Source organism: Mustelus asterias, chromosome 10, assembly GCF_964213995.1.
Source record: "Mustelus asterias chromosome 10, sMusAst1.hap1.1, whole genome shotgun sequence".
NCBI classification, from domain to species: Eukaryota; Metazoa; Chordata; class Chondrichthyes; order Carcharhiniformes; family Triakidae; genus Mustelus; species Mustelus asterias.
The window spans coordinates 124,132,389-124,160,061 of NC_135810.1; the positions used below are offsets into that span (position 1 = coordinate 124,132,389).

A 27,673-nucleotide genomic window follows, 5' to 3' on the forward strand; every position below is an offset into this window, starting at 1 on the left:
GTTTGTTGGGAGATTCTCAAATGTGTTAATAAGTTCCTGGAAACATCTTTCTCACAAACGGCATACTTTGTCATATTTATGCATTATGATAAGCAGTCACCATGACCAGGATGGTCAAACATCCACAGCAACATTGGAATTCCTAAACAAAGGTCACAGCCTATCTAGTTTCCCTTCTACCTTCATGAGAGTCACATGATGGAGTTGTTGATCACAATGATTGTTCTGACTAGTCAGTGGCTCAGGCATGTGTGGAAATCCCCGTGTGGAGCGCTTTGGGAGCCACAGGTCCAAAGTCACCTGTTCCTCCCAGATGTATGACATACAGAATCCGAGAATGGTACAGGTCATTCAGCCCATCATCCCTGTGCCAGCTCCTTGAAACAGCTATACAATTAGTCTCATTATTGCCCCCGCCCTTTCCTCACTAGCCTGAAAAATTTTCTTTTTAGTGTTTATCCAATTCAGAGATCATAGAATCCTGACAGTGCAGAAGGAGGCCATTCAGCCCAGAGTCTGCACCAATTCTCCGAAAGAACAAAATTGAGAATTCATGTCTCAAATCGCTCACATATCATAATCCATATTTTATTTTCACTAAAAAATCTCATGTAATTTGTATTTGAACCAATTAACACTAACTGCTTCCATCATCTTCCTCGAGAGCCTGTTTCATGGACTGGGTCCTCGCTCACTTAAATATTGGATCCGCAGATTAGAATTGGATTTACATCCTTCCATTCAACTTGCGTGAACTGTGATTTCTGTGCTTCCCAGGCTGGACCCGCGAGGACTTGAAAGACATACATTTCTACAGAGCTTTTGAGATGTACCGCAAGACATTACAGCCAATTTGTACGCTGCAAGTTTCCACAAAGTGATGCGAAATGACCCGATCATCTGTTTTGCAGTAACATTGGTTGAGAGTTAAATATTGGACCAAGACACTAAGAGAGAACTCCCCTACTCTTCACAGGATCTCTTGTATCCACCTGACAGGATAGGGCACTCAAACAGCACTCCCTCAGCACCACACTGTCTGCTAGATTCTGTGCTCAATTCTCTGGAGTAAGATTTGAAACCACAACACTCTGACTCAGTGGTGAGAATACTACCAACTGAGCCCCAGCGGCTAGGTTTGACTGGTGGGATGGAAGAATATTCCAAGCGTTGATTACTCTTTGAAAATCGGGGCTTATTTTGCATCTGTCCTTTTGACTTTTCGGTCCAACTTTGAGAAATCCCCAAAGGACAGGTGGGTGAGTGCATTGCAATTTCTCCATTTCCTTGTGTTTCAAGTCTACTGGTCATTCAGTGCTTTCACCTCCTCGGAGCATCTTTCACAACTTTGAACTGCTCTGGTGGAACCAGAATATAGGAGTTGGGACGTCTTGTTGAAGTTGTACACGACATTGGTAAGGCCACACTTGGAATACTGTGTGCAATTCTGATCACCCTATTATAGAAAGGATATTATTAAACTAGAAAGAGTGCAGAAAAGATTTACTAGGATGCTACCGGGACTTGATGGATTGAGTTATAAGGAGAGGCTGAATAGACTGGGACTTTTTTCTCTGGAGCGCAGGAGGCTGAGGGGTGACCTCATAGAGGTCTATAAAATAATGAGGGGCATAGATCAGCTAGATAGTCAACATCTTTTACCAAAGGTAGCAGGGTCTAAAACTAGAGGGTGTAGGTTTACGGTGAGGGGAGCGGGGGGGGGGAGAGGAGAGGAGAGGAGGAGGGAGAAAGAGATACAAAAGTGTCCAGAGGGTGGAGAGTGTCTGGAACAAGCTACCAGAGGTAGTAGTAGGGTACAATTTTATCTTTTAAAAAGCATTTAGATAGTTACATGGGTACGATGGGTATAGAGGGATATGGGCCAAATGCGGGCAATTGGGATTAGCTTAGGGGTTTTTAAAAAAAAGGGCAGCATGGACAAGTTGGGCCGAAGGGCCTGTTTCCATGCTGTAAACCTCTGACTCTATGAACAAATTAGTGAGGGGATGGGGGTGGGTGGAACGATTTAGAAACAGCTGCACAAAGATTTCTCTCAACCCTCTCCCGGATGTGTCTCCTTTGTGGGTGTTTCAGTTCCTCTGTAGCAATCTGCCACGTATCAATGTAAGTTACTCCAGGCAAGCTGGGCTTGAGCAGGGAGAAACAGCTCCATCCACTGGGTATGTGACTTCATTACAGTTGGAAAAGGATCCGCTCCAAATTACACAATATTTACTAAACAAACAGACCATTTGGCACAACAGCTCCATACTTCCAAACCCATTGTCTCTAACACCTAGAAGGGAAAGGGAAGCAGATGCCTGGAAACACCATCACCTGCAAGTTCCCCTCCAAGCCACTCACCATCCCGACTTGGAAATATATTGCCGCTCCTTCACTGTCGCTAGGTCAAAATCCTGGAACTCCCTCCCTAACGGCACTGTGGGACATGGACTGCAGCGGTTCAAGGCGGCAGCTCACCACCACCTTCTCAAGGGCAATTAGGGTTGGGCAATAATGCTGACCTAGCCAGTGACACTCACATCCCATGAAGAATACACAAGCCTCCCCCATCATCACACCCCATCAGTGTATCCCTTCCCCCTCACATGCATATCTCGCTTCCCTGAAAATACATCTATGCTACTCCCTTCAACACTCCATGGTAGCAGGTTCCACATACCCCCGAATTCCTTCTTGGATTTATGAATGTCTTGTGTTTACATCTGCTATAGGTGGTGCTCAAATTCAGGATTGGCTTGAGGAAAAAATAAGCAACAGCACCCAGTGGCAGGAGGTTCTGGAACTAGAGTTCTGAGATTTAAGGTAAACAGAAAAACCTGTGAGGGATGCAGTGAGTTATTACAATCTGGAAGGTGCTGCCTGAAAGGGTGGTGGAAGAAGATTCAATAATAACTTCAATAGTGAATTGGATAAATGCTTGAAGGCATACATTCCAATGTTGGAATCCGAGAATGGTACAGGTCATTCAGCCCATCATCCCAATGTTGGAATCCGAGAATGGTACAGGTCATTCAGCCCATCATCCCAATGTTGGAATCCGAGAATGGTACAGGTCATTCAGCCCATCATCCCAATGTTGGAATCCGAGAATGGTACAGGTCATTCAGCCCATCATCCCAATGTTGGAATCCGAGAATGGTACAGGTCATTCAGCCCATCATCCCAATGTTGGAATGGCTGGACATTTAGTATGAAGAGGTGTGAAGTGATTCATTTTGTTAAGAATATGGAGAAACAATATAAAATAAAGGGATCATATCTAGATGGCATGCAGGAACAGAGCGGCCTTGGGGTACAAGTGTAGAAACCACTGGAGGACTCAAGACAGGTTGAGAAAGTTGATAAAAAAAGTTTAAGGCAAATGGGATCCTGAACTTTATAAATAGAGTACGAAAGGAAGGAAGTTGTGGTGAGCCTTTCAGAACACTAGCTCACACTACATCGAAGTATTGTATTCAATTCTGGGCACCGCACTTTAGGAAGGATATGAAACCTTTAGAGAAGGTGCAGAAAAGATTCACGAGATTAGTTCCAGGGATGAGGGGCTTCAGTTACATGGAATGATTGGAGAGACTGGGAGGAGATTTGATAGAGGTGTTCAAAATCAGTAGGAGGCTGAATAGAGCAGATAGGGAGAAACTGTTCCCACTTGTAGAAGGGTTGCGAGCCAGAGGGCATCAACTTAAGGTGAAAAGCAAAAGAACCAAAGGTGACATGAGGAAAACCTTCTTTAGGCAGCGAGTGGTTAGGATATGGAGTGCACTGCCCGCAAGTCTAGTAGCGGCAATTTATAATTGTTACTCCTACAGAGTTAGAATGGACAGGACAGGCCAAACGGCCTCCTGTGCTATAACCATTGTACGTAAGCAAAGTTCCCATGGAAAAATAACATCCATAACTTGAATACCAGGACAAACCTGTTAATATCTGTAGGTCTCATGGATGCTTGAACCTACAAACAATTGACTTTCGCATTTAACAAAAAGGACTGAGACACAGAGCTCAACTTCCTTTAACCTCTTGGATCAAGTATCACATTGATAGGAAGAACAAGGAACAATATAAAATAAAAGGGAACAAATCTAAAAGGGATGCAGGAAGAGTGTGTAGCTGATGAAAGCCTGTTCTCATTGCAAGGCTCCTATAGGTAAATAAGCCTTGATCTGACTGTCCAAGTACTGCTACGTTCCCCATGGATAACTTTCTAGAGAGAAAGGAATCGCCACCACAATGTCAACTGAAATAAATCCAATGGACAAGATTGTATTTTAAAACTTCTACTGTAACAAATCAAATAAAACAAATAAAATTGAAACAACAAACAAGTGAAGGATGTTTCATTCATTGGACATGGGCGATGTTGGCTGGCCAGCATTTATTGCCCGGGAGGTGGGGGGCAGTTGAGACTCAGCCACATTGCTGTGGCTCTGGAGTCACATGTAGGCCAGACCGGGTAAGGACGGCAGATTTCCTTCCCTAAAGGACATTAGTGAACCAGATGAGGTTTTCCAATAAATCGACAATGGTTTCATAGTCATCAGTAGGTTCTTAATTCCAGATTTTAAAAATTGAATTCAAATTCTACCATCTGCCGTAGCAGGATCTGAACCTGGGCTCCCAGAACAGTAGCTGAATTGCTGGATTAGCAGTCTAACAATAATACCACTAGGCCATCGCCTCGAGGTATTATAGTGGCATTTGGAGGCAGTCCAGAAAAGGTTCACTAGGTTGGTCCCAGGAAAGGAGAGATTTTCTTACGGGAGGTTGAGTAGGATGGGGCTGTGCTCACTGGAGTTTAGAAGAATGAGGCAACTTTGAGACATATCAGATTCTCCGGGGGTTTGACAGGGTAGATGCTGAGGCCATTTCCACTTGTGGGAGAGTCTAGGATCAGAGGACGTAATCTGAGTTAAGGGGTCACTCATTTAACAGAGATGAGGAAGAATTTCTTCTCTCAGAGAGCTGTGAATTCTTTACTGCAGAGAAAGGTTGGGTCATTAATTATGTTCAAGGCTGAGATAGACAGATTTTTAATCAGTAAGGGAATCGAGGGTTATGGGGATAAGGCAGGAAAGTGGAGTTGAGAATCATATCAGATCAGTCATGATTTAATTGAATGACAGGGCAAACTCGATGGGCCAAATGGCCGACTTCTGCTCCAACATCTTATAGTCATTACTGTCCAGAGTTGCAGACCTTCCAGCTGTGCTCAATCTAAATTCTGGATCACCAGAACAATGTTCTATTCCCTCAAAATTAATATTACTGCTTTTGATAAAAAGCACAATTCCACCTCACATGTTCATTGTTTTAAGTTCAATCCCTTCATTCAACCTTTTTCAAAGCTTTTTAAGAAGTTAAATAGCAATACTCTTACCTAAATAATAAGTTTATACCAAAGAGTGTGAACATTACTCCAGCATAGCCCACGATCCCACTGGCATAGCTTAATTTGTAGAGTAGGAGAAACCATTTATAAACCAGCCTGCAACAACAGAAAAAAGACAATGTGTGTAAGGACATGTCAAAAAGAATCAACAATGGAAATCTGCATCAAAGAATGCTAAAACTCTTGTGAATGAAATGAGCTGTCTCAGTTTTCCAGTGGGCACAAGACAAAACTGTTTTTATTAATTGATTATGTTAATAGCATTTGTGTAAAGTTTATTTATGGTCACAAGTAGGCTTACATTAACACTACAAAGATGTTACTATGAAAATCCCCTAGTCACCACACTCCGGCGCCTGTTCGGGTACACTGAGGGAGAATTTAGCATGACCAATGCACCTAACCAGCACGTCTTTCAGACTGTGGGAGGAAACCGGAGCACCCGGAGGAAACCCACGCAGACATGGGGAGAAGGTGCAGACTCCACACAGACAGTGACCCAAGCCGGGAATCGAACCTGGGTTCGACTGTGAGGCAGCAGTGCTAACCACTGTGCCATTCACCGGATAAAGTGCATTCAGCCTAACTGGTCCATGCTGGTGCCTATGCTCCACGAGCTTCCTCCCATTCTCCTGTTTCTATGCTGTAAATTCAATGTAAATCTATATAACCAGCACTTGGTCAGGAGGGAGAACTGGAAAACCCACACTAATCCAATAAAGGTTTCTTCAGAGGTGGGGAATAAAGTGGAGTTTTAAACAAAAAGAAAAAGGTATGTAGTTTCAAACTAACAACAGGTTTATTGCAGGTGCTGTTGCCTGTACAGAGTAGAAAATGAAACGAAGGCAGGAGGCTGTAAAGCACCTTAATGACATTACTATCAAATGTGAGTGGCTCTTAATGCAATCATGCAACCACTTAAATATATAACAGGAACAGCTTACAAGATCTTTCCCCACCACTTGGACAGCAGATTCTCACAGGGACAAATTCTGCAGAATATTTATTTTAATTAACAGAAAAGAAACCTCAAGATGGCACCGGAGCGAGGCGGCTTCTTGCAAGCTGTGCCCAGCATACCTTCTAATTCTATCTTTTACTCTCATTCTATGCTTCTAAAACTTTATCCTAACTCTTTTAAACTCTCTAACAATACTTCTTCCCTGCTGCCATCAGACTTTTGAATGGACCGACTTCGTATTAAGTTAATCTTTCTCTACACCCTAGCTTTGACTCTAACACTACATTTTGCGCACTCTCCTTTTCTTCTCTATGAATGGTATGTTTTATCTGTATAGCGCACAAGAAACAATACTTTTCACTGTATACGAATACAAATGACAATAATAAATCAAATGAAGGATGTGGACGTCACTAGCTATGCCAGCATTTATAGTCCATCCCCAATTTCCTTCGAGAAAGTGATGGTGAGCTCCCTTCTTGAATACAACTGAGGGGCTTTCTAGGCCATTGCAGAAGGCAGTTACAAGTCATTCACATGCTGAGAGTTTGGAGTCACATGTAGGCCAGACCAGGTGGGAATGGCAGATTTTCTTCTCCAAAAGACATGAAGTAAACCAGATGGGTTTTTACAGCAATCTAATAGAGTCAGAGGTTGACAGCATGGAAACAGGCCCTTCAGCCCAACTTGTCCATAGAACAATACAGCACAGAACAGGCCCTTCGGCCCACGATGTTGTGCCGAGCTTTATCTGAAACCAAGATCCATGCCACCAGTTTTTAACCACAAAGCTAGTCCCAATTGCCTGCATTTGGCTCATATCCTTCTATGCTCATCTCACCCATCTAAATGCTTTTTAAAAAGACAGAAGTGAAAAAATTGCCCCTCAGGACCCTTTTGTAGCTCTCCCCTCCCTCCTTAAACAAATAGTTTCATAGTCATAATTACTGAAACTAGCTTTTTATTCCAGAATTAATTATCAAATTGAATTTAAAATCCACAAGCTGCCACATCGGGATATGAACTGAAGTCTCCAAAACATGTGATCGGGCCTCTGGATTATTATTCCAATGATGCAACTGCCCTTGCTACCCTCAAACCTTAACATAGCTGTGTGAAATTCCTGGAGGAAGAGATAGAGAGAAGAGAAGAGAAAGCCTACAGTGCAGAAGGAGGCCATTCGGCCCATCGAGTCTGCACCGACCACAATCCCACCCCCACATATTTTACCCGCTAATCCCTCTAACCTACGCATCCCAGGACTCTAAGGGGCAATTTTTTTAACCTGGCCAATCAACCTAACCCGCACATCTTTGGACTGTGGGAGGAAACCGGAGCACCCGGAGGAAACCCACGCAGACACGAGGAGAATGTGCAAACTCCACACAGACAGTGACCCGAGCCGGGAATTGAACCCGGGACCCTGGAGCTGTGAAGCAGCAGTGCTAACCACTGTGCTACCGGGTAAAGATGTTCTTTACCCTTCTCACCGCAACCTTTCACTGGCTTAGTTGTGTGAATAATCATGTAATTCTTCTCTCTCTGAGAGTCACGAGTCTTTGGAGCTCTCTTACCAGGCGAACACTAGAGGCAGGGTCATTGAACTTTTGTAAGGCAGAGGTAGATAGATTCTTGACTGACAAGAGAGTCAAAGACTATCAGGAGTAGGCAGAATGTGGAGTTGAAGCCACAATCAGATTAGCCATGATCATACTGAATGGCGGAGCAGGCTTGAGGGCTCGGATGGTCTACACGTGCTCTTAATTCATATGTTCACATGATGACCAACTACCCAGAAAGCAGCTTTTATCACACATTGTTGATAATAACTGCTCTTTGCACTGGGATACGAGGTTGACATAATGAGACTGCAGCAAAGTGGAGCAATGGGTAGTCAGGTTTTTTTGGCGGGGTTATTTATTAATTCACGGGATTTCCCTCTCTAAAGTGCCATGAGTGAACCACACCGGTTTTTAAGCAATCAATGATAGTTTCATCGCTGCCATTACTAAGACAGGTTTTATATTCCAGATTTATTGACCAAATTCAAATTTCACCAGCCGTCACCCTCAGAAGATTTGCCTGGGGATCTGGATTACCATCCCAGTGACATTATCATGAGGCCACCATCTCCCCCCAGAGCGTGGGAGCAGAGGCGAGAAGCTTAAGCTGGCAAATTGGATCAAAGGTTTGATGGGCAAGAACAAAGAACAGTACGGCACAGAAACAGGCCCTTTGGCCCACCAAGTCTGTGCCAACACAGATGTCTCTCTAATCGAATATTTTCTTGGATTTGATTTATTATTGTCACATGTATTAATATACAGTGAAACGTATTGTTTCTTGCACGCTATACAGACAAAGCATACCGTTCATAGAGAAGGAAAGGAGAGTGTGCAGAATGTAGTGTTACAGTCATAGCTAGGGTGTAGAGAAAGATCAGTTTAATGTGAGGTAGGTCCTTTCAAAAGTATGATGGCAGTAGAGAAGAAGCTGTTGTTGAGTCTGTTGGTACGTGATCTCAGACTTTTGTATCTTTTTCCTGACGGAAGGAGGTGGAAGAGAGAATGTCCGGAGTGCGTGGAGTCCTTAACTATGCTGGCTGCTTTTCCGCGGCAGCGGGAAGTGTGGGCAATGTCAATGGATGGGAGGCTGGTTTGAGTGATGGACTGGGCTTCATTCACGACCCTTTGTAGTTTCTTGTAGACTCGGACAGAGCAGGAGCCATACCAAGCTGTGGTACTACCAGAAAGAATGCTTTCTATGGTGCATCTGTAGAGGTTGGTGAGAATTGTAGCGGAAATGCCAAATTTCCTTAGTTTCCTCAGAAAGCAGAGGCATTGGTGGGCTTTCTTAACTATAGTGTCTGCATGGAGGGACCAGGACAGGTTGTTGGTGATCTTGACACCTAAAAACTTGAAGATCTCCATTCATGTGGACGGGGGCATGTTCTCCACCATGCTTCCTGAAGTCAATGACTATCTCCTTCGTTTTGTTGACATTAAAGGGAGAGATTGCCTCTTGCCTCTACATGGTCTATACTCCTCTAGTCTCTGCTTATTCATGTATCTATCCAAAATCATCTTGAATGTTGTTATAGAATCTGCTTCCACCACTTCCTCCGGCAGCACATTCCAGGCATTCACCACCCTCTGAAAAACTTGCCCCTTACATCTCTCAAACTTTCCCCCCTCTCAACCAATGTCCCCGAGTAATTGACCCTTTGACTCTGGGAAAAAGACTGACTATCCATTCTATCCAAGCCTGTCAATCTTGTAAACCTCACCCTCCGACGCCCCAATGAAAACAATCCAAGTTTGTTCATCCTTTCTTCATAGTCCATATCTTCCAAACCAGGCAACATCCTGGTAAATCTCTTCTGCACCCTTTCCAATGCATCAACATCCTTCTGGTAGTGTGGCGACCAGAATTGTACACAATACTCCAAACGTGGCCTAACCAAAGTTTTATACAGCTGCAACATGATTTTCCAATTCCTATACACAATGCCCGACCAATGAAGGTCAGCATGCCATACGCCTTCCTGACCACCTTGTCCACCTGAGTTGCCACCTTCAGGGAACTGTTGATCTGCACACCTAGATCGCACTGTATGCTAATATTTCTAAGGGCTCTACCATTTACTATATACATTCCTTCTGCAGTAGACCTTCCAAATCACACTACCTCACATTTGCCCGGGTTAAATTCCATCAGCCATCTTTCAGCCCAGGTCTCCAGCCGATTTATACCCTGCTGTACCCTGACAATCCTCCTCACTATCCGCTACTCCCCCAATTTTTGCATCATCTGCAAATTTACTAATCAGACCCCCTACATTTTCCTCCAAATCATTAATATATATTACAAAGAGAGGCCCAGCACTGATCCTTGTGGAACACCGCTTGTCACAGACCTCCAGTTAGAAAAGTACCCTTCCACTGCTACTCTCTACTTTCTATGCCCAAGCCAGTTTTGTACCCATCCAAATGGCAAGTATAGAATGGATGTCAGGAAGTATTCTCTCCACACTGCACTGAATTGTTAACCTAGATTAGACACCCAAGCAGAAAGAATTTGCATTTAGAAAGTGTTTCAGGGTCTCAGCACACCAAAATAACCATCACACAAGAGTGACCCATGAAGACAACAGGACCTCCATTTAAAACCTTTTCTGGGCAGCAGCCCACAGCACAGTCCCTCGACAGGGTGGCTGTCCCCTCAGCACTACACTAAGAGTTTTAGCCAGGACTCTGTACACGGGGGAATGCGAGTTCAGGATCCACAGCTGAGGCAGAAAGACGGTTAAAGGGGTAAATTCCCCCAGCAGGTTTGACTCATTTATGGAGCACATTATATAAAAGCAAATTACTCCGGATGCTGGAATCTGAAACCGAAAGAGAAAATGCTGGAAAATCTCAGCAGGTCTGGCAGCACCTGTAAGGAGAGAAAAGAGCTGACATGGAGTCCAGATGACCCTTTGTCAAAGCTCTGACAAAGGATCATCTGGACTCGAAACATCAGCTCCTTTCTCTCCTTACAGATGCTGCCAGACCTGCTGAGATTTTCCAGCATTTTCTCTTTTGGTTATGGAGCACATTACCTGGGCGTCGTTCCTTCTAGTGGTTTCCGCGTTGCTCGGAAAGTAATAAAGGCTGTGATTATAGAGAACAGCACCCAGATCACTAGGAACCTCCACCAGTGCAGTTTAGCTGTGAAATACAGGGGCACAACCCACATCTGGAATAGTGTCACGAGCTGCATGAGATCACAAAACACAAAGTTTATCACATTCCACATTCTCACACTTGTCGCACATGTACGTGCAGGAGCCAGAAGAAACCTTTGTTTCTGGAGATACACCGTGTTGAGTCTTTCACCTCATCAGTCTAGGCCGGATCCCACTGGCAGTGCCCCAACAATGAACTACTGGAAAAGCACTGAAGCTTCTCTCAGCCTGGCACTCAGCTTGTTCTATATCTCTGCAGTATCCAACAGATTACTCCATGCCACTGATTAACAACCCCCTCACTTTGAAAGTGTTCTATTTTCTATCTGATCTGAATTTGTTATTTACTGGTTCATATTCACAAGATAATTACAGACATTCTGGCTTCCAGCAAAGCACAATATGGGACCTTGAGGTTTTCATAATTATGCCCACTTGAACTGTGATTAGCAATTACAGGTAGCAAGTCTGTTTCGAATCTGGTTAACATTAGGCTGATATGGCAGGTCCAGGTAAGCCCCGGAGCAATATAAAGGGATATTGCACAAGATGATCATGCAGCATTAAGGTATATTTCACTTGGAATCTTACAGCAGACAAGGAATCCCATTGTGCCTGTGCCTGCTTTCTGAAAGAGCTATCCCATTAGCTTTTCTCCCCTGCTCTTCCCCCATAGCCCTGCAATTTTTGCTCCCTTCAAATATCGATCCGATTCCCTTTTGAAAGTTACTTGTATTGCCCTTTCAGGCAGTGTATTCCTGATCACATAACTCACTGTAGAAAGAAGAATTCACCTCATGCATCTGCTGGTTCTTTTGTCAATTATCTTAAATCTGTACCCTGGTCAGGAAGTGAATAGGGAGACTACACAATATAGCACAGATGAATAGGGGTTTCCACAAAAATGCAACAATCATTCGGTAGTACAGAACTTGAGTACCGTTGAAAAAAGAGAGACATTGTCAAAGCTTTTCATCATGCACTCATCAGGACAGATTAACAAGTATACCAATTGTAAAAAGAAAAATTTATACTTCATGAAAAGTGCACGCTGATTGGTTGGCAAATAGGCTCCGATTGGTAGAGTGTTGCCTTGGAGAATGCATCAGGGAACAGTATAAATTTTTGTTCCCATTACAATTGGTATTGTTGCATATCTGCCCTAATAAGTGCAAGACTAAAAGTTCGACAGCATGTCTCTTTATTCAGCAATACAGAAACACAATTGTTCCACCTCGTAGATTGGAGATTAATATATTAATTGTGTGACAAAACTTAGAAAAAAAGATGCTAAAGCAAAAACTGCAAGGCATTGTCATCTTTATTTTCCAATCCCACCATAGACTTGCCCTTCTATATCTCTATAGCCCCACAGGGGAGGTGGTAGCTGAGCAGTATTATCGCTAGACTATTAACCCAGAAACTCAGCTAACATTCTGGGGACCCGGTTCAAATCCCATCACAGCAGATGGTGGAATTTGAATTAAATTTTTTTTTAAAATCTGGAATTAAAATTCTACTAATGTCCATGAAACCATTGTAGATTGTTGGAAAAACCCATCTGGTTCACTAATGTCCTTTAGGGAAGGAAATCTGCCATCCTTACTTGGTCTGGCCGACATTCGAATCCAGAGCCGCAGCAATGTGGTTGACTCTCAACTGCCCTCGGGCAACTAGGGATGGGCAATAAATGCTGACCAGCCAGCAACGGCCATGTCCCATGAATGAATTAAAACCCTTTAAGATATCGGAGCTCTAATTCTAGCCACTTGTACTTTTTCATTAGTGTCTATGCCTTCAGCTGCCTCAGCTCCAAACTCTGGAATTCCCTCATTACACCTCTCTGCCTCCCTACCTCAGTTTCCTCCTTTAAGAAGCTCCTTAAAATCTCTCTTTAACCAGGCTTTTGGTCAGCTGTCCTAATATCTCTTACAAACATATGGAGTATGCCATTTGGCTCTTCAAACCTGCTTTGCCATTAAATAAGATCAATGCCAATCCTTCATTCCACCTACCCCTGATAACTTTGGACTCCCTTGTTAGTCAAGAATCTATCTTCCTCTGCCTTAAAAATACTGATTGACCCCGGCTCCACTGTGTGGAGGCTTGGTGTCATTCTTTGTTTTATAACACTGCCCTAAAGTGCCAAGTTTCATTATACTAAAGGTGCTATTAAAATACAAGTTGCTGTTGTGGCAAAGGGATTAAATTCCCTTTTCCAAGGGAAAAATCCAGAGGAACAGCACAGGACTGGAGAATTGTATCACTAGACTCAAGGGTGAAGACTGAACACCTGGGTCCCTCTTTGCTCCTCCCTGCTATTTTCCCCCAGGTGCTGGCAGCCCATTTTATACCTTGATGGAATCAACCCTATTGGGACCTCCTATTAACACTGCAGCATACGTGTTATTCTCACAACTCTAGATGAGGAACCAATTCAGCCACGTTGAACACATTTGTAAAGATCCTGGATTGATTGTACATTTGTTATGCAGATCTTTCCAGTCACATTGTACAATGCATAGCTTAAATAACCCATCCACCACTACACTAGACTTCCAAAATTTAGTATTGGGATGTGGGTATCACTGGCCAAGGCTGCCATTTATTGCCCATCACTTAGGAGTTTGCTAGAGCACTTTAGACGGTAATTAAGTCAGCGACATTGGTCTGGGGCTGGAGATACATAGTCTAGCCCTAGCGAGGACAGTAGGTTTGCTTCCTGAAAAGGGTTAATCTTGAACCAATTGGGTTTGTGCATCAATCCGTCAGTTTCATGGGCAATTTTACTGTAGGACATTGAGCCCCTCAAGTCTCTCCCACTATTCAACTAGATCACAGATGAAATGTGTCACTGTGTTATCAATTACATTGTGTTTTTATGGTGTATTACGTTAAGGGAAACAGGTGATGGGCATTTGAACAAATAGGGGATAGTTGACACATTGGGGGAGATGAGGAGCTTTGACACTGAACAAAGTCAATAAACACTCTCGGTAAGGAAAGGTCCTTAGTTTTGATTATCTGTACTTAACTCCCTCTACCCATCTTACTTCCACATCCATTAACACGCTTACCCAGAGGATGTAGTTTATCTCTATCTAACCTATCAAATCCTTTAATCAACTTAAAGATCTCAATTAGATCATCTCACAATCTTTTAAACTCAAGGAAATGCAAACCTAGATTGTGCAATCTGTCCTTATAATTTAGCTGTTATTATGATATTGTTCTGGAGAATTTGTATTCCATCTCCTATATGGGCAATATATCCTTCCTGAGGTGCAGTGCTCAGAATTGAATACAGTTCATAGAATCCCTACAGTGCAGAAGGTCATTCGGCCCATCAAGTCTGCACTGACCACAATCCCACTCATGCCCTATTCCCATAACCCTCATATTCACCCTGCTAATCCCCTTGACACTCGGGGCAATTTATCATGGCCAATCAATCTAAACAACACATCTTTGGACTGTGGGAAGAAACTGGAGCACCCGGAGGAAACCCACGCAGACACGGGGAGAACGTGCAAACTTCGCAGACAGTGACCCAAGCTGGAAATTGAACCCGGGTCCCTGGCGCTGTGAGGCAGCAGTGCTAACCACTGTGCCACCGTGCTGCCCCAGTTACTCTAGATGGGAGTCTAACCAGAGCTTTGTACAACTAAAGCCTGGTCTCCACCCCTTTACATACTGGGACACCTCAGGATAAAAAAAAGCTTGAATACTTGAAACTTGTACATCTGATGTGCTAAGTGTAACTTTACCGTATGTAAAAAAAAATTCAAATTCTCAAACTGTCTATAGCGCGAATTGAACTCTCATTCTCTGGATTACTCCTTCAGTAACAACAGTTGCCAGGCACCAAATAAATACACCCTTACATTGTAGGACTTGGCATGTCGCTGCTTCCACTGCACCAGAAGAATCTGTGCAACCACCAAAGTAACAATAAGGATGAGGACCATCTCCGCGTGCATTGCCTCGTGCCCACGATGTTTGGCATGCATCCGTGCATGTTCCACCCTGAAATAAAGCACAGTGTTGTAAATAGGACAAGACCATTGGGGTGTGCCAAGATCTGAAAGGTGCGATATAAATGCAAGCTTTTCTTTTCATGACCTTGGGTCATGAAAGCACTCCACAGTCAAGGAGGTACTTTTCTGAAGTGTCATCACTGTTGTAATTACATAAAATCCAAATGACAGGCCATTTAGCCCAAACTGTCCATGCTGAATTTATGCTCCACTGAAGTCACTTCCCAAACCCCTCATCCAACTATAACAGTATATTGCTGAAAAAAAAAGAGACACTTGGCAAAGCATTTCATCTTTCATTGGGATAATTCTGATGTAGAGTGGCTGGCGTTGGACTGGGGTGGGCACAGTAAGAAGTCTCACAACACCAGGTTAAAGTCCAACAGGCTTATTTGGTAGCATGAGCTTTCGGAGCGCTGCCCCTTCATCAGGTGAGTTATCAACTTATTGGGGTAATTCGTAAGAAGGGGAAATAACAAATTTATACTGCATGAAAAAAAAGAGTACAGATTGGTTGCTTTCGTAGAGGCATTGCCATGAATAATGCACCAGTTGATGGTGACTGACTGTTAACTGCCAAGCAATTTGAAATTTAAACCACAGCTTAACCCCGCAGCTTGACTCTGATCAGTCAAGGAATTGCCATGAGGAATAAACCAGCCTATGGCTTTCACTTTTGTACAGCCTTGAAACAGACACAATGTGTGTATATGTTCTTTCTGTCTGTAAAGAACAGGGCCCAGTGTATTAATATATGTAGGTTCCAGCACACAAAAATATGCCACACTGCGGAGTCAATATGTAGGTTCCAGCACACAAAAATATGCCACACTGCGGAGTCAATCCTGCTTAGGAGTGAAAGTAATAGGGCAATTGTTATGGGGGATTTTAACTTGACTAATATTGACTGGAATTGTTATAGCTCTAGCTCGTTAGAGGGGTCAGTTTTTGTTCAAAGCGTGCAGGAAGGTTTTTTGACTCAGTATGTAGACAGGCCAACTAGAGGTGAGGCTATATTGGATCTGGTGCTGGGAAATGAGCCAGACCAGGTGCTAGACTTGGAAGTTGGTGTGCATTTTGGTGATAGTGACCACAATTCGGTTACGTTCACCTTAGTGATGGAAAGGGATAGGCATGAACCTCGGGCCAGTGGTTTTAGCTGGGGGAAGGGTAATTATGAGGCTATTAGGAGAGAATTAGGAAACATAGGTTGGACTAGGAGATTACAGGGACTGGGAACGTCCGACATGTGGAGTTTTTTCAAGGAGCAGCTACTGCGAGTCTGTGATAGGTATGTCCCTGTCAGGCAAGGAGGAATTGGTAGGGCTAGGGAACCGTGGTGCACCAAAAAAGTTTCTTTGTTGGTTAAAAAGAAAAAGGAGGCTTATGTTCGGATGAGACGTGAGCACTCGGGTAGTGCACTAGAAAGCTTTAGATTGGCTAAGAGGGAGTTGAAGAGCGAGCTTAGAAGGGCTAAAAGGGGACATGAGAAGACTTTGGCGGATAGGGTTAAAGAGAATCCTAAGGCGTTCTATAGGTATGTCAAGAACAGAAGGTTGGTTAGGGCAAGTTTAGGGCCAGTTATAGATGGCAGAGGGAAGTTATGTGTGGAACCGGAGGAGATTGGTGAAGCATTGAACCAATATTTCTCTTCGGTGTTCACGCAAGGGGACATGAATATAGCTGAGGAGGACACTGGGTTGCAAGGGAGTAGAATAGACAGTATTACAGTTGATAAGGAGGATGTGCAGGATATTCTGGAGGGTCTGAAAATAGATAAATCCCCTGGTCCGGATGGGATTTATCCAAGGATTCTCTGGGAGGCAAGAGAAGTGATTGCAGAGCCTCTGGCTCTGATCTTCAGGTCGTCGTTGGCCTCTGGTATAGTACCAGAAGATTGGAGGTTAGCGAATGTTGTCCCATTGTTTAAGAAGGGGAACAGAGACTTCCCCGGGAATTATAGACCGGTGAGTCTCACTTCTGTTGTCGGCAAGATGTTGGAAAAAATTATAAGGGATAGGATTTATAGTTATTTGGAGAGTAATGAATTGATAGGTGACAGTCAGCATGGTTTTGTGGCAGGTAGGTCGTGCCTTACTAACCTTATTGAGTTTTTTGAGAAAGTGACCAAGGAGGTGGATGGGGGCAAGGCAGTGGACGTGGTATATATGGATTTTAGTAAGGCGTTTGATAAGGTTCACCATGGTAGGCTTCTGCAGAAAATGCAGATGTATGGGATTGGGGGTGATCTAGGAAATTGGATCAGGAATTGGCTAGCGGATAGGAAACAGAGGGTGGTGGTTGATAGTAAATATTCATCATGGAGTGCGGTTACAAGTGGTGTACCTCAGGGATCTGTTTTGGGGCCACTGCTGTTTGTAATATTTATTAATGATCTGGATGAGGGTATAGTTGGGTGGATTAGCAAATTTGCTGATGACACCAAAGTCGGTGGTGTGGTAGACAGTGAGGAAGGGTGTCGTAGTTTGCAGGAAGACTTAGACAGGTTGCAAAGTTGGGCCGAGAGGTGGCGGATGGAGTTTAATGCGGAGAAGTGTGAGGTAATTCACTTTGGTAGGAATAACAGATGTGTTGAGTATAGGGCTAACGGGAGGACTTTGAATAGTGTGGAGGAGCAGAGGGATCTAGGTGTATGTGTGCATAGATCCCTGAAAGTTGGGAATCAAGTAGATAAGGTTGTTAAGAAGGCATATGGTGTCTTGGCGTTTATTGGTAGGGGGATTGAATTTAGGAGTCGTAGCGTTATGTTGCAACTGTACACAACTCTGGTGCGGCCGCACTTGGAGTACTGTGTGCAGTTCTGGTCCCCACATTACAGGAAGGATGTGGAGGCTTTGGAGAGGGTGCAGAGGAGGTTTACCAGGATGTTGCCTGGTATGGAGGGGAGATCCTATGAGGAGAGGCTGAGGGATTTGGGATTGTTTTCGCTGGAAAGGCGGCGGCTAAGAGGGGATCTTATTGAAACATATAAGATGATTAGAGGTTTAGATAGGGTGGATAGTGATAGCCTTTTTCCTCTGATGGAGAAATCCAGCACGAGGGGGCATGGCTTTAAATTGAGGGGGGGTAGTTATAGAACCGATGTCAGGGGTAGGTTCTTTACCCAGAGGGTGGTGAGGGATTGGAATGCCCTGCCAGCATCAGTAGTAAATGCGCCTAGTTTGGGGGCGTTTAAGAGATCCGTAGATAGGTTCATGGACGAAAAGAAATTGGTTTAGGTTGGAGGGTCACAGTTTTTTTTTTAACTGGTCGGTGCAACATCGTGGGCCGAAGGGCCTGTTCTGCGCTGTAATGTTCTATGTTCTATGTTCTATGATTCAATCTTAAACTGGTTGTTAGTGTAATTCTTAGCACGATGAGAATTATGTAGCAAATGTTGCCCAATCATTGAATTACATCTAATGTTGGACTCCGTTTTGAGTTTTGTAAGCACAGATTGTGAACATACAAATTAGGAGGTCACTTGGCTTCTCAAGCCTGCTCCATCATTCAATAAGATCACGGCTGATCTAATTTTAAATAACTTCACATTCCTACCTACCACAATAATCTTTCACCCCCTTGCTGACCATGAGTCTAACTACTTTTAACTTAAAAGATATTCAGCCTTAGCCACCTTTTGAGGAAGAGAATTCTAAAATCTCATAACCCTCTGATAGAGAAATGATTTCCTCATCTCTGCCTTAAACGAGTGAGACTGCTTGTTTTTAAATAGTGACTCTTAGTTCTAGATTCTCCCACAAGAGAAAACATCCTCTCCACATCCACCCTGTCAATACTCCTCAGGATCCTGTATGTCATAGTCAGAGTCATAGAGGTTTACAGCATGGAAACAGGCCCTTGAGCCCAACTTGTCCATGCTACCCAGTTTTTACCATTAAGCTAGTCCCAATTGCTCACGTTTGGCCCATATCTCTCTATACCCATCTTACCTATGTAACTGTCTAAATGCTTTTTAAAAAGACAAAATTGTACCCACCTCTACTACTACCTCTAGCAGCTCGTTCCACTCGCTCACCACCCTCTGTAAAATAATTGCTCCTCTGGACCCTTTTGTATCTCTCCCCTCTCACCTTAATTCTATGCCCTCTAGCTTTTGATTCCCTTAACTTCGGGAAAAAATGTCTACCTTATCTATGCCCCTCGATATTTTATAGACCTCTATATAAAATCGCCTCCTAAGCTCCAGGGAAAAAAAATCCCAGTATATCCAGCCTCTCCTTATAACTCAAACCATCAAGTCCCAGTAGCATCCTAGTAAATCTTTTCTGCACTCTTTCTAGTTTAACAATATCCTTTCTATAATAGGGTGACCAGAACTGTATACAGCATTCCAAGTGTGGCCTCATCAATGTCTTGGACAACTTCAAGACGTCCCAACTCCTGTATTCAATGTTCTGACCGATGAAACCAAGCATGCTGAATGCCTTCTTCACCACTCTGTCCTGTGACTCCACTTTCAAGGAGCTATGAACCTGTATCCCTAGATCTCTGTTCTATAACTCTCCCCAACACCTTCCCATTTACTGAGCAAGTCCTGCCCTGGTTCAAACTACCAAAATGCATCACCTCACATTTATCTAAATTAAATTCCATTTGCCATTCGTCAGCCTACTGGCCCAATTGGTCAAGATCCTGTTGCAATCCTAGATAACCTTCTTCACTGTCAACTATGCCACCAATCATGATGTCATCTGCAAACTTACTAACCATGCCTCCTATATTCTCATCCAAATCATTAATATAAATGACAAATAACAGTGGACTCAACACCGATCCCCGAGGCACACCGCTGGTCACAGGCCTCCAGTTTGAAAAACAACCCTCGACAACCATCCTCTGTCTTCTGTCATCAAGGCAATTTTGTATCCAGTTGACTACCTCACCCTGGATCCTGAGAGATTTAACCTTATGCAACAACCTACCGTGCAGTACCTTGTCAAAGGCCTTGCTAAAGTCCATGTAGACAATTTCGACTGCACTGCTCTCATCTACCTTCTTGGTTACCCCATCAAATTCGTGAGACATAGTTTTCCAATCACAAAGCCATGCTGACTGTCCCTACTCAGTCCTTGCCTCTCTAAATGCCTGTAGATCCTGTCTCAGAATGCTTTCTGACAACTTACCCACTACAGAAATTAGGCTCAATGACCTGTAGTTCCCAAGCTTTTCCCTTCAGCCCTTCCTCAACAAAGGCACATTTGCCATCCTCCAATCTTCAGGCACCTCACCTGTTGCTGCTGTCGATTTAAATATCTCTGCTAAGGGAGCTGCAATTTCCTCCCTAACCTTCCACAACGTCCTGGGATACTCCATCAGGTTCCGGGGATTTATCTACTTTGATGCGCTTTAAGACCTCCAGCAGCTCCTTCTTGAATATGGACACTCTTCAAGACATCACTATTTATTTCCCCAAGTTTCCTAACATCCATGCCTTTCTCAACAGTAAATACTGAGGAGAAATATTCATTTAGGATCTCACCCATTGTGGATCCACAATTAGATGACCTTGTTGATCCTTAAGAGGCCCTATTCTCTTCCCAGTTACTCTTTTGCCCTTTATGTATTTGTAGCTCTTTGGATTCTCCTTTGCCTTATCTACCAAAGCAATCTCGTGTCCCCTTTTTGCCCTCCCGATTTCTCACGTAACTCTACTCCGACACCCTCTCTACTCTTCAAGTGTTCCACTTGTTCCCTGCTGCCTATGCATGTCATATGCCTCCTTCTTCTTCTTGACCAGAGTCTCAATATCCCGAATCATCCAGGGTTCCTTATTTCTACCAGCCCTACTCTTCACTCTAAAAGGAATGTGCTTACCCTGAACCCTGGTTAACACATTTCTGAAGGCCTCCCACTTACCAGATGCCCCTTTGCCTGCCAACAGACTCCTCCAATCAACTTTTGAAAGTTCCTATCTGAGACCATCAAAATTGGCCTTGCCACAATTTAGAATTTTAACTTTTGGGCCAGACCTATCATTCTCCATAGCTATCTTAAAACTAATAGAATTATGGTTACTGGTCCCAAAGTGATCTCTCACTAACACTTCTGTCACCTGCCCTTCCTTATTTCCCAAGAGGAAGTCAAGTTTTGCCTCCTCTCTAGTCAGGCCATCCACAGTGAATGAGAAATTCCTCCTGAATACACTCAACAAATTTCTCCCCATCCAAGTCCCTAATACCATGGATGCCCCATGCATCAATCAAATAGCTTCTTACTTTTCTATATTCCTGCAAATACAAGCCTAAGCTGTCCAGCCAATCCTCATAAGACATTCTGCCCAATCCAGGTATTAGTCTTGTGAACCTTCTCTCAACTGCTTCCAAAGCATCTACATCCTTCCTTACATGAGACCAATACTGTACACAGTACACCAGATGTGGTCGCACCGATATTCTTTATAAGTGAAGGAGAATCTCCCTACTCTTGTATTCACTTCCCATCAATAAACAGTAACATTCGATTAGCTTTGCTAATTACTTGCTGCACCTGTATACTCACCTTTTGTGATTCATGAACTAAAACACTCAAATCCTTTTGTCTCAGAGCTGACCATTTAGATTAATACGCTTCATTTTTATTCTTCCTGACTAAATGGACAAGCTCACATTTTCCTACATTATACTCCATTTGCCAGATCTTTGTGCACTCACTTAACTTATCTATATCCCTTTGCATCCTCTTCACAATTTAGACCCACATACCTCTCCATCAAACCAAATGTAAAATTCAATCATATTAGGATCACTGATCAAATTTTTGAGAAGCTTTGCCTCTCCAGGGTAATTGGAGGTGCACTGGGCACTTTTCATTTGAGCGAAAGGTGAAGCTAGCTGCTTTATGCTGCTACAGTGCTGTAGGAACACGAGTGGAATCTACCACCAACAGGATTATAGCCGTCAAGCCAGGAAGATGTTCTGCCCATCACACAAATCAGTAATCTGAGATATGAATTTCAGTGCCAGTGTGATGCTATGTAAGTTGAATGTCCTCCCAAAGACTGGTGGATCTTACCAAACAGCATGTCCCTTCCACTGTTCACAATGGACAAGTTACAGACCTAACCCAACCAGCCTGTGCTTGCAAAACTCAAAACAATGTCCAACATGAGATGGGATTTTGCAATTGCACATTTATTAAATAATCCTCAGTATGCTAAGAATTGAGCTGGCAACCAATTTAAGATAGTCAGGCTCACAGTGTAACATATTTGTGTACTAGAAGCTAAATATTATAGGTTCCTGTTCTTTCCAGACAGAAAAAACAAGGACACACATTGTGCCTGTTTCAGTTAAACAAAATAACTGACAGCTGGTTCATTCATCAGGGCACTGCCTTGACCAGAGTCAAGCTGCCTAGCCTAAATTTCAAACAATGTTTGGCAATTAACTGTCAGTCACCATCAACTGTGGAACTCTTTGCTGCAGAAGGCTGTGGAGGCCAGGTCATCGAGTGTCTTTAAGACAGAGATAGTTGGGTTCTTGATTAATAAGGGGGTCAGGGGTTATGGGGAAAAGGCAGGAGAATGGGGATGAGAAAAATATCAGCCATGATTGAATGGTGGAGCAGACTCGATGGACCGAGTGGCCTAATTCTGCTCCTATGTCTTATGGTCTTATAACTGGTGTAGGCTCTATGACAATGCCGCTACCAGAGACCCCTTGCCAACCTTGCATGCTCTTCTCTCACAGTATAAATGTGTCACTTTCTCTTGCATTCAGATTCTTGTGAATTGCCCCAAGTCCAAGCAGCAATACTCAAGTTCTATACAATCAAACACTATTTATACCAGCATATTGCACTGTTCCTTTCCCATTATGCTTGTCTAGTTTAAATATAGATGTATATCATTTGTTTCAACCACTTCCTATGGTAGCGAGCTCCACAATCTTACCACTGGGTAAAGTAGCTTCTTCCAGGAACTACAGAAAAGTTACGGTGCAGAAAGAGGCCATTCAGCCCATCAGACCTGCACCGATCTTGGAGAAAAATAAACTATCCGTTCATTTTAATCCCATTTTCCAGCTCCCGGCCCGCAGCCTTGCAGCTTCCAGAATTTCAGATCCAGGCACCTTTTAAATAAGTTTCAGCCTCAATCACCAACTTAGACAGTGAATTCCAGACACCCACCACCCTCTGGATGAAAATGTTTTTCCTCACGTCCCCTCTAATCCTTCTACCAATCACCTTCAGTCTCTGCCCCCTGGTCACTGATCCACAGCGAGGGGAAACTAATTTCTCCTGTCCTGGCCCCTCATCATTCTGCACACCTCAATTACATCACCCTTTAACCTCCTCTGTTCTCAGGAAAACAACCCCAGTCTATCCAATCCCTCCTCATAAACTGCAATTTTTAAGCCCTGGCAACATTCTTGTAAATCTCTGCACTCTCTCCAGAGTGTCCTTCCTGGAATGTGGTGACCAGAACTGTACACAAACACCAGCTGTGACATTTTATATAGTTCCATCATTACATCCCTGATTTAGCAATCAATACCTCGCCCGATAAAAGGAAAATCGATGTTCACTAAATTAAAAAAATACATTTAAAATTGCAAAAAGATTTAAAATATCAATTTAATTTGCTTCAAGAAACCTCGTCTTCCCTAGTCTGCGTACACAATTTCTAAAACCTGTGCATGGTTGCCATGGCAATTCTCACTTTCTACAGGAACTGTCATGTTTACTATGGTAAGAGTATTTCATTGGCAAGCAATTGTCATAACTAAGGGTTCAGATGAGTCCCCTTTAAACAATAAGGTAAACTCCATAACACATTTAACAACAACAGTGTTAAGGTTGAGCGGGTTAAACAATCCAGGACCACAGCTCCACACAGCCCTATAGGCCACAGGATCCCTCGTAGGTTGCACTGGGTTTTGCTGCTATTAGCTGGAAGAATACATTGAGGCAGTGTGCTTGGACTCAGCATCCCTGGGCGAGTATGGGGTCCTGCTCCTGCCCAGTGTTTAACATCCATTTTGTGAGAATGTTGAGCAAAACACAACATTGTGCTGAGACACAATGCCCCCTATGGTCATACACTTTCAAAGGCCGGGGATGAAGGAGGTCCCCTTTAGGTGTTTGACAATTAGTTTGTTTTTAAAAGCTACTCTCAAAATGTACCAATTTCAGATTTACTATAGATAATGAAACCCTTACTAATTTATTCGAGTCTATCATAGCCTTAGACTCGAGTGTGGAAATATTTTATCTCTCTATACCCAATCAAAGCCCTTCATAATCTCAAATACTTCTATCAGATCAACCCTTGGTCTTCTCTTTTCTAGACTATGTACAGTCTGTCATGACAGTTATAACCTCAATTCTGGTATCATTCTTGTGGATCTTCTTTGAACCTTCTCCTGTTTTACTACGTGTAACTCACCTCCATCTTTCTTCTGGTGACAGGTCTGTCAGGTCAATCTGAAAGAGATGGGGAAGGGTATTAGTGATAAAGACTTGGTTGGTTAAATTGGATTTACGCCTAGAACTGGCTTCAGTTTTCGATATGACGCTGGTCGCAATAAGCACAGTGATACCAGATGCTGTGAGAATGAACCCACAGGCTGTAATGTTGGGCAGCATTTGCAATTCATTGCTGCTAATTACCCCCACCACTAATAATCAAACATCCTCATGAGGTATCAGTCCCTATTCTTCTAGCGATCATTAAAACACATCTAGAAGCAGGAATAGGCCACTTGGCCCTTTGAACCAATTCCGCCATTCATTATCATGGCCGATCATCAAATTCAATATCCTGAATTCCCCTCCCCCTTCCCTCCATATCCGTTTAGCCCCAAGAGTTTTATCTAATTCCTTCTTGAAATCACACAACCTTTTGGCCTCAACTACTTTCTGTGTAGTGAATTCCACACATTCACCACCCTCTGGGTGAAAAAATTTCTCCTCACCTCAGTTCTAAAAGATTTACCCCTTATCCTCAAACTATGACCCCCCCAGTTCTGGACTCCCCCACCATTGGGAACATTCTTTCTGAATCTACCCTGTCTAACCCTGTTAGAATTTTAAGTTTTTATGAGATCCCTCTCTATTCTAAACTTCAGTGAATATAATCCTAACCAACTTGATCTCTCATCATGTGACAGACCGACCATCCTAGGAATCAGCCTGGTAAACCTTTGCTGTACTCCCTCAATAGCATGGACATCCTTCCTCAGATAAGGGCACCAAAACTGCCCACAATACTCCAAGTGTGGCCTCACCAACACCCTATACAAGTTCAATAAAACATCTCTATCCCTATACTTAAATTGTCTCGCTATGAAGACCAACATACCATATGCCTTAACTGCCTGCTGTATGGGCAGCACGATGGCAGTGGTTAGCACTGCTGCCTCACAGCACCAGGGACCCAGGTTTGATTCTAGTCTTGGATCACTGTGTGGAGTTTGCACATCCGCCCCGTATCTGTGTTGGTTTTCTCCGGGTGCTCTGGTTTCCTCCCACAGTCCAAAGATGTGCAGGTTAGGTGCATTGGCCATACTAAATTCTCCCTGTGTACCCGAACAGATGCCAGAGTGTGGCGACTAGGGGATTTTCACAGTAACTTCATTAGTGTGAATGTAAGCCTACTTGTGACTAATAAATAAACTTTAAACTTTTACCTGCTACTTCCAACGACTGGTACACAAAGATGTCAAGGTCTCGCTGAGTATCCACCTCTCTCAATTTACACCCATTCAAATAATAATGTTCTCCACTTTGGTAGCAATAATAGGAAATTTATTTATCACATTCATCCACATTATACTGCAGCTGCCCACTCAGCTTGTACAAATCACGCTGAAGCATCTCTGCATCCTCCTCACAGCTCATCCTCCCACCCAACTTTGTACCATCTGCAAATTTGGAAATAATACATTTAGTTCCCACTTCCAAATCAGTCATATATAATGTGAACAGTTGGGGTCCTAGCACAGATCCCTGCGGAACCCCACTCGTCACCTACTGCCAATCAGAAAAAGACCCATTTATGCCAACTCTTTGCTTCCTATCTGCTAACCAGCTTTCTACCCCTCTCAAGACATTACCTGCAATGCCAGATGCTTTAACTTTACATAGCAGTCTGCTTTGTGAGACCCTGTCAAAAGCCTTCTTAAAGTCGAAATAAACCACATCTACTGGTTCTCCTCGATCAACTTTACTAGTTACATCCTTAACTCCAAAAGATTCGTCAAGCGCGATTTCCCCTTTGCAAATCCATGCTGACTGTCTGATTATACCATTGCCTTCCAAATGCCAAGTTATGAAATCCTTGATAATGGACTCCAGCAACTTCCCCCGTACCAACATTAGGCTCAGTGGTCTATAGTTCCCTGTTTTCTCTCTACCTCCCTTTTTGAATCGCGAGTTATTGAATAGCGGAATTCTCCCATTCCTGACTGTAAGGAACCCATGTTCATTTTTGTCAAACTTTTTCTCTTTATATACCTATAGAAACTGTTACCGTTAATGTTTATGTTCCCCGCTAGCTTACTATTTTCTCATTCTTAATCAATCAGTTCCTGGAGGAAAAAAGGACATACGACCTTGTCTCAGTTAGAATCAGGAGCCTGTAGGTTCAACTCTTTGCTCTAAAGACCCAAGCATCTCAAGGGCCATACTGAGGGATTGCAGTACTGTCAGTGATGCTGTTCAACGGGTGACAGATTAGACCAAGGCCATCTCTAATCAAAATAGGGAGATTTTGTGTAACCCTTGTTTAAGTGGCCCAGTCAATGTTCAGCCTCTCAAGCAATGCTCCAAACCATTATTTATTCAACTGCAGCATCTTCCTTATACAAAATGGCTGCCAAATTAGAGTTCTTTGTTCATTCTGGGGACACGGTCGTCACTAGCAAGATCTGCAACTATTGTCCTCTCGAGATGGAGATGGTGGGTTGTCATCTTTTTTAAAGGATGCTTTTATCGAAGAAGGTTTTTCATTTTACATTTACCACAAGACCCAAATTCCCAAAATCTAGCAAATACAAAGTAATCATTATTCCACAAACATAGAGAAACGACCAGCAAATATTCAGACAAGTGATTCAAATTATCAATCATTACAATCATAGTCAGCATCTCCTCTCATGAATAAAGAAAGGATACCAGAAAAAGAGTGGGAGATCCCAGGATACAACCACAAACTCATGGCCCCGTGGTGCACACCCTCCTCTACAGGATAACAGAGACAGAGCTACACAATATCACTTGTGGGGTAATATACAACCAACCGAGGCCTAACTCAGCATCCCAGGACTTCCAAATAACGAAAGAGCAACCCAGAAAAAGGGATAATATTGGGATACTGTTATTGGTACAAGATGTGGCATGGCAGTGTACACTCATGAACAGGAACCAGTAAGCCAAGGTTTCATACAGCTCACCTAGGCTCAACACAACAGATCTCCCCCCTCTCCAGCTATATCAGAGGCACCGATCAGGCTCCCCATCACCAGAAAATTTAAACCATTTTCCACCAAGAAAACCCTCGTAGCAAGAAG

The 27,673-nt window shown here is 43.3% G+C and overlaps 2 protein-coding genes across 2 annotated transcripts in view; both read right to left on the reverse strand.

The window, feature by feature from the left end:
* LOC144499965 (interleukin-1 receptor type 2-like) overlaps positions 1 to 27,673 on the reverse strand; it is a 1,647,203-nt gene that overhangs the window by 53,480 nt on the left and 1,566,050 nt on the right. The gene's annotated exons all lie outside the window — the stretch shown is intronic.
* The window catches only part of LOC144499921 (E3 ubiquitin ligase RNF121), a 57,541-nt gene that overhangs the window by 19,641 nt on the left and 10,227 nt on the right, over positions 1 to 27,673 (reverse strand). Inside the window, exons 2-5 of the mRNA XM_078222618.1 lie at positions 24,550 to 24,587; positions 14,988 to 15,129; positions 10,978 to 11,132; positions 5,402 to 5,509 (exon numbers count right to left, since the gene is read on the reverse strand). Coding sequence (XP_078078744.1) covers positions 5,402 to 5,509; positions 10,978 to 11,132; positions 14,988 to 15,129; positions 24,550 to 24,587 — 443 coding nt within the window. The remainder of the gene's footprint in view (positions 1 to 5,401; positions 5,510 to 10,977; positions 11,133 to 14,987; positions 15,130 to 24,549; positions 24,588 to 27,673) is intronic.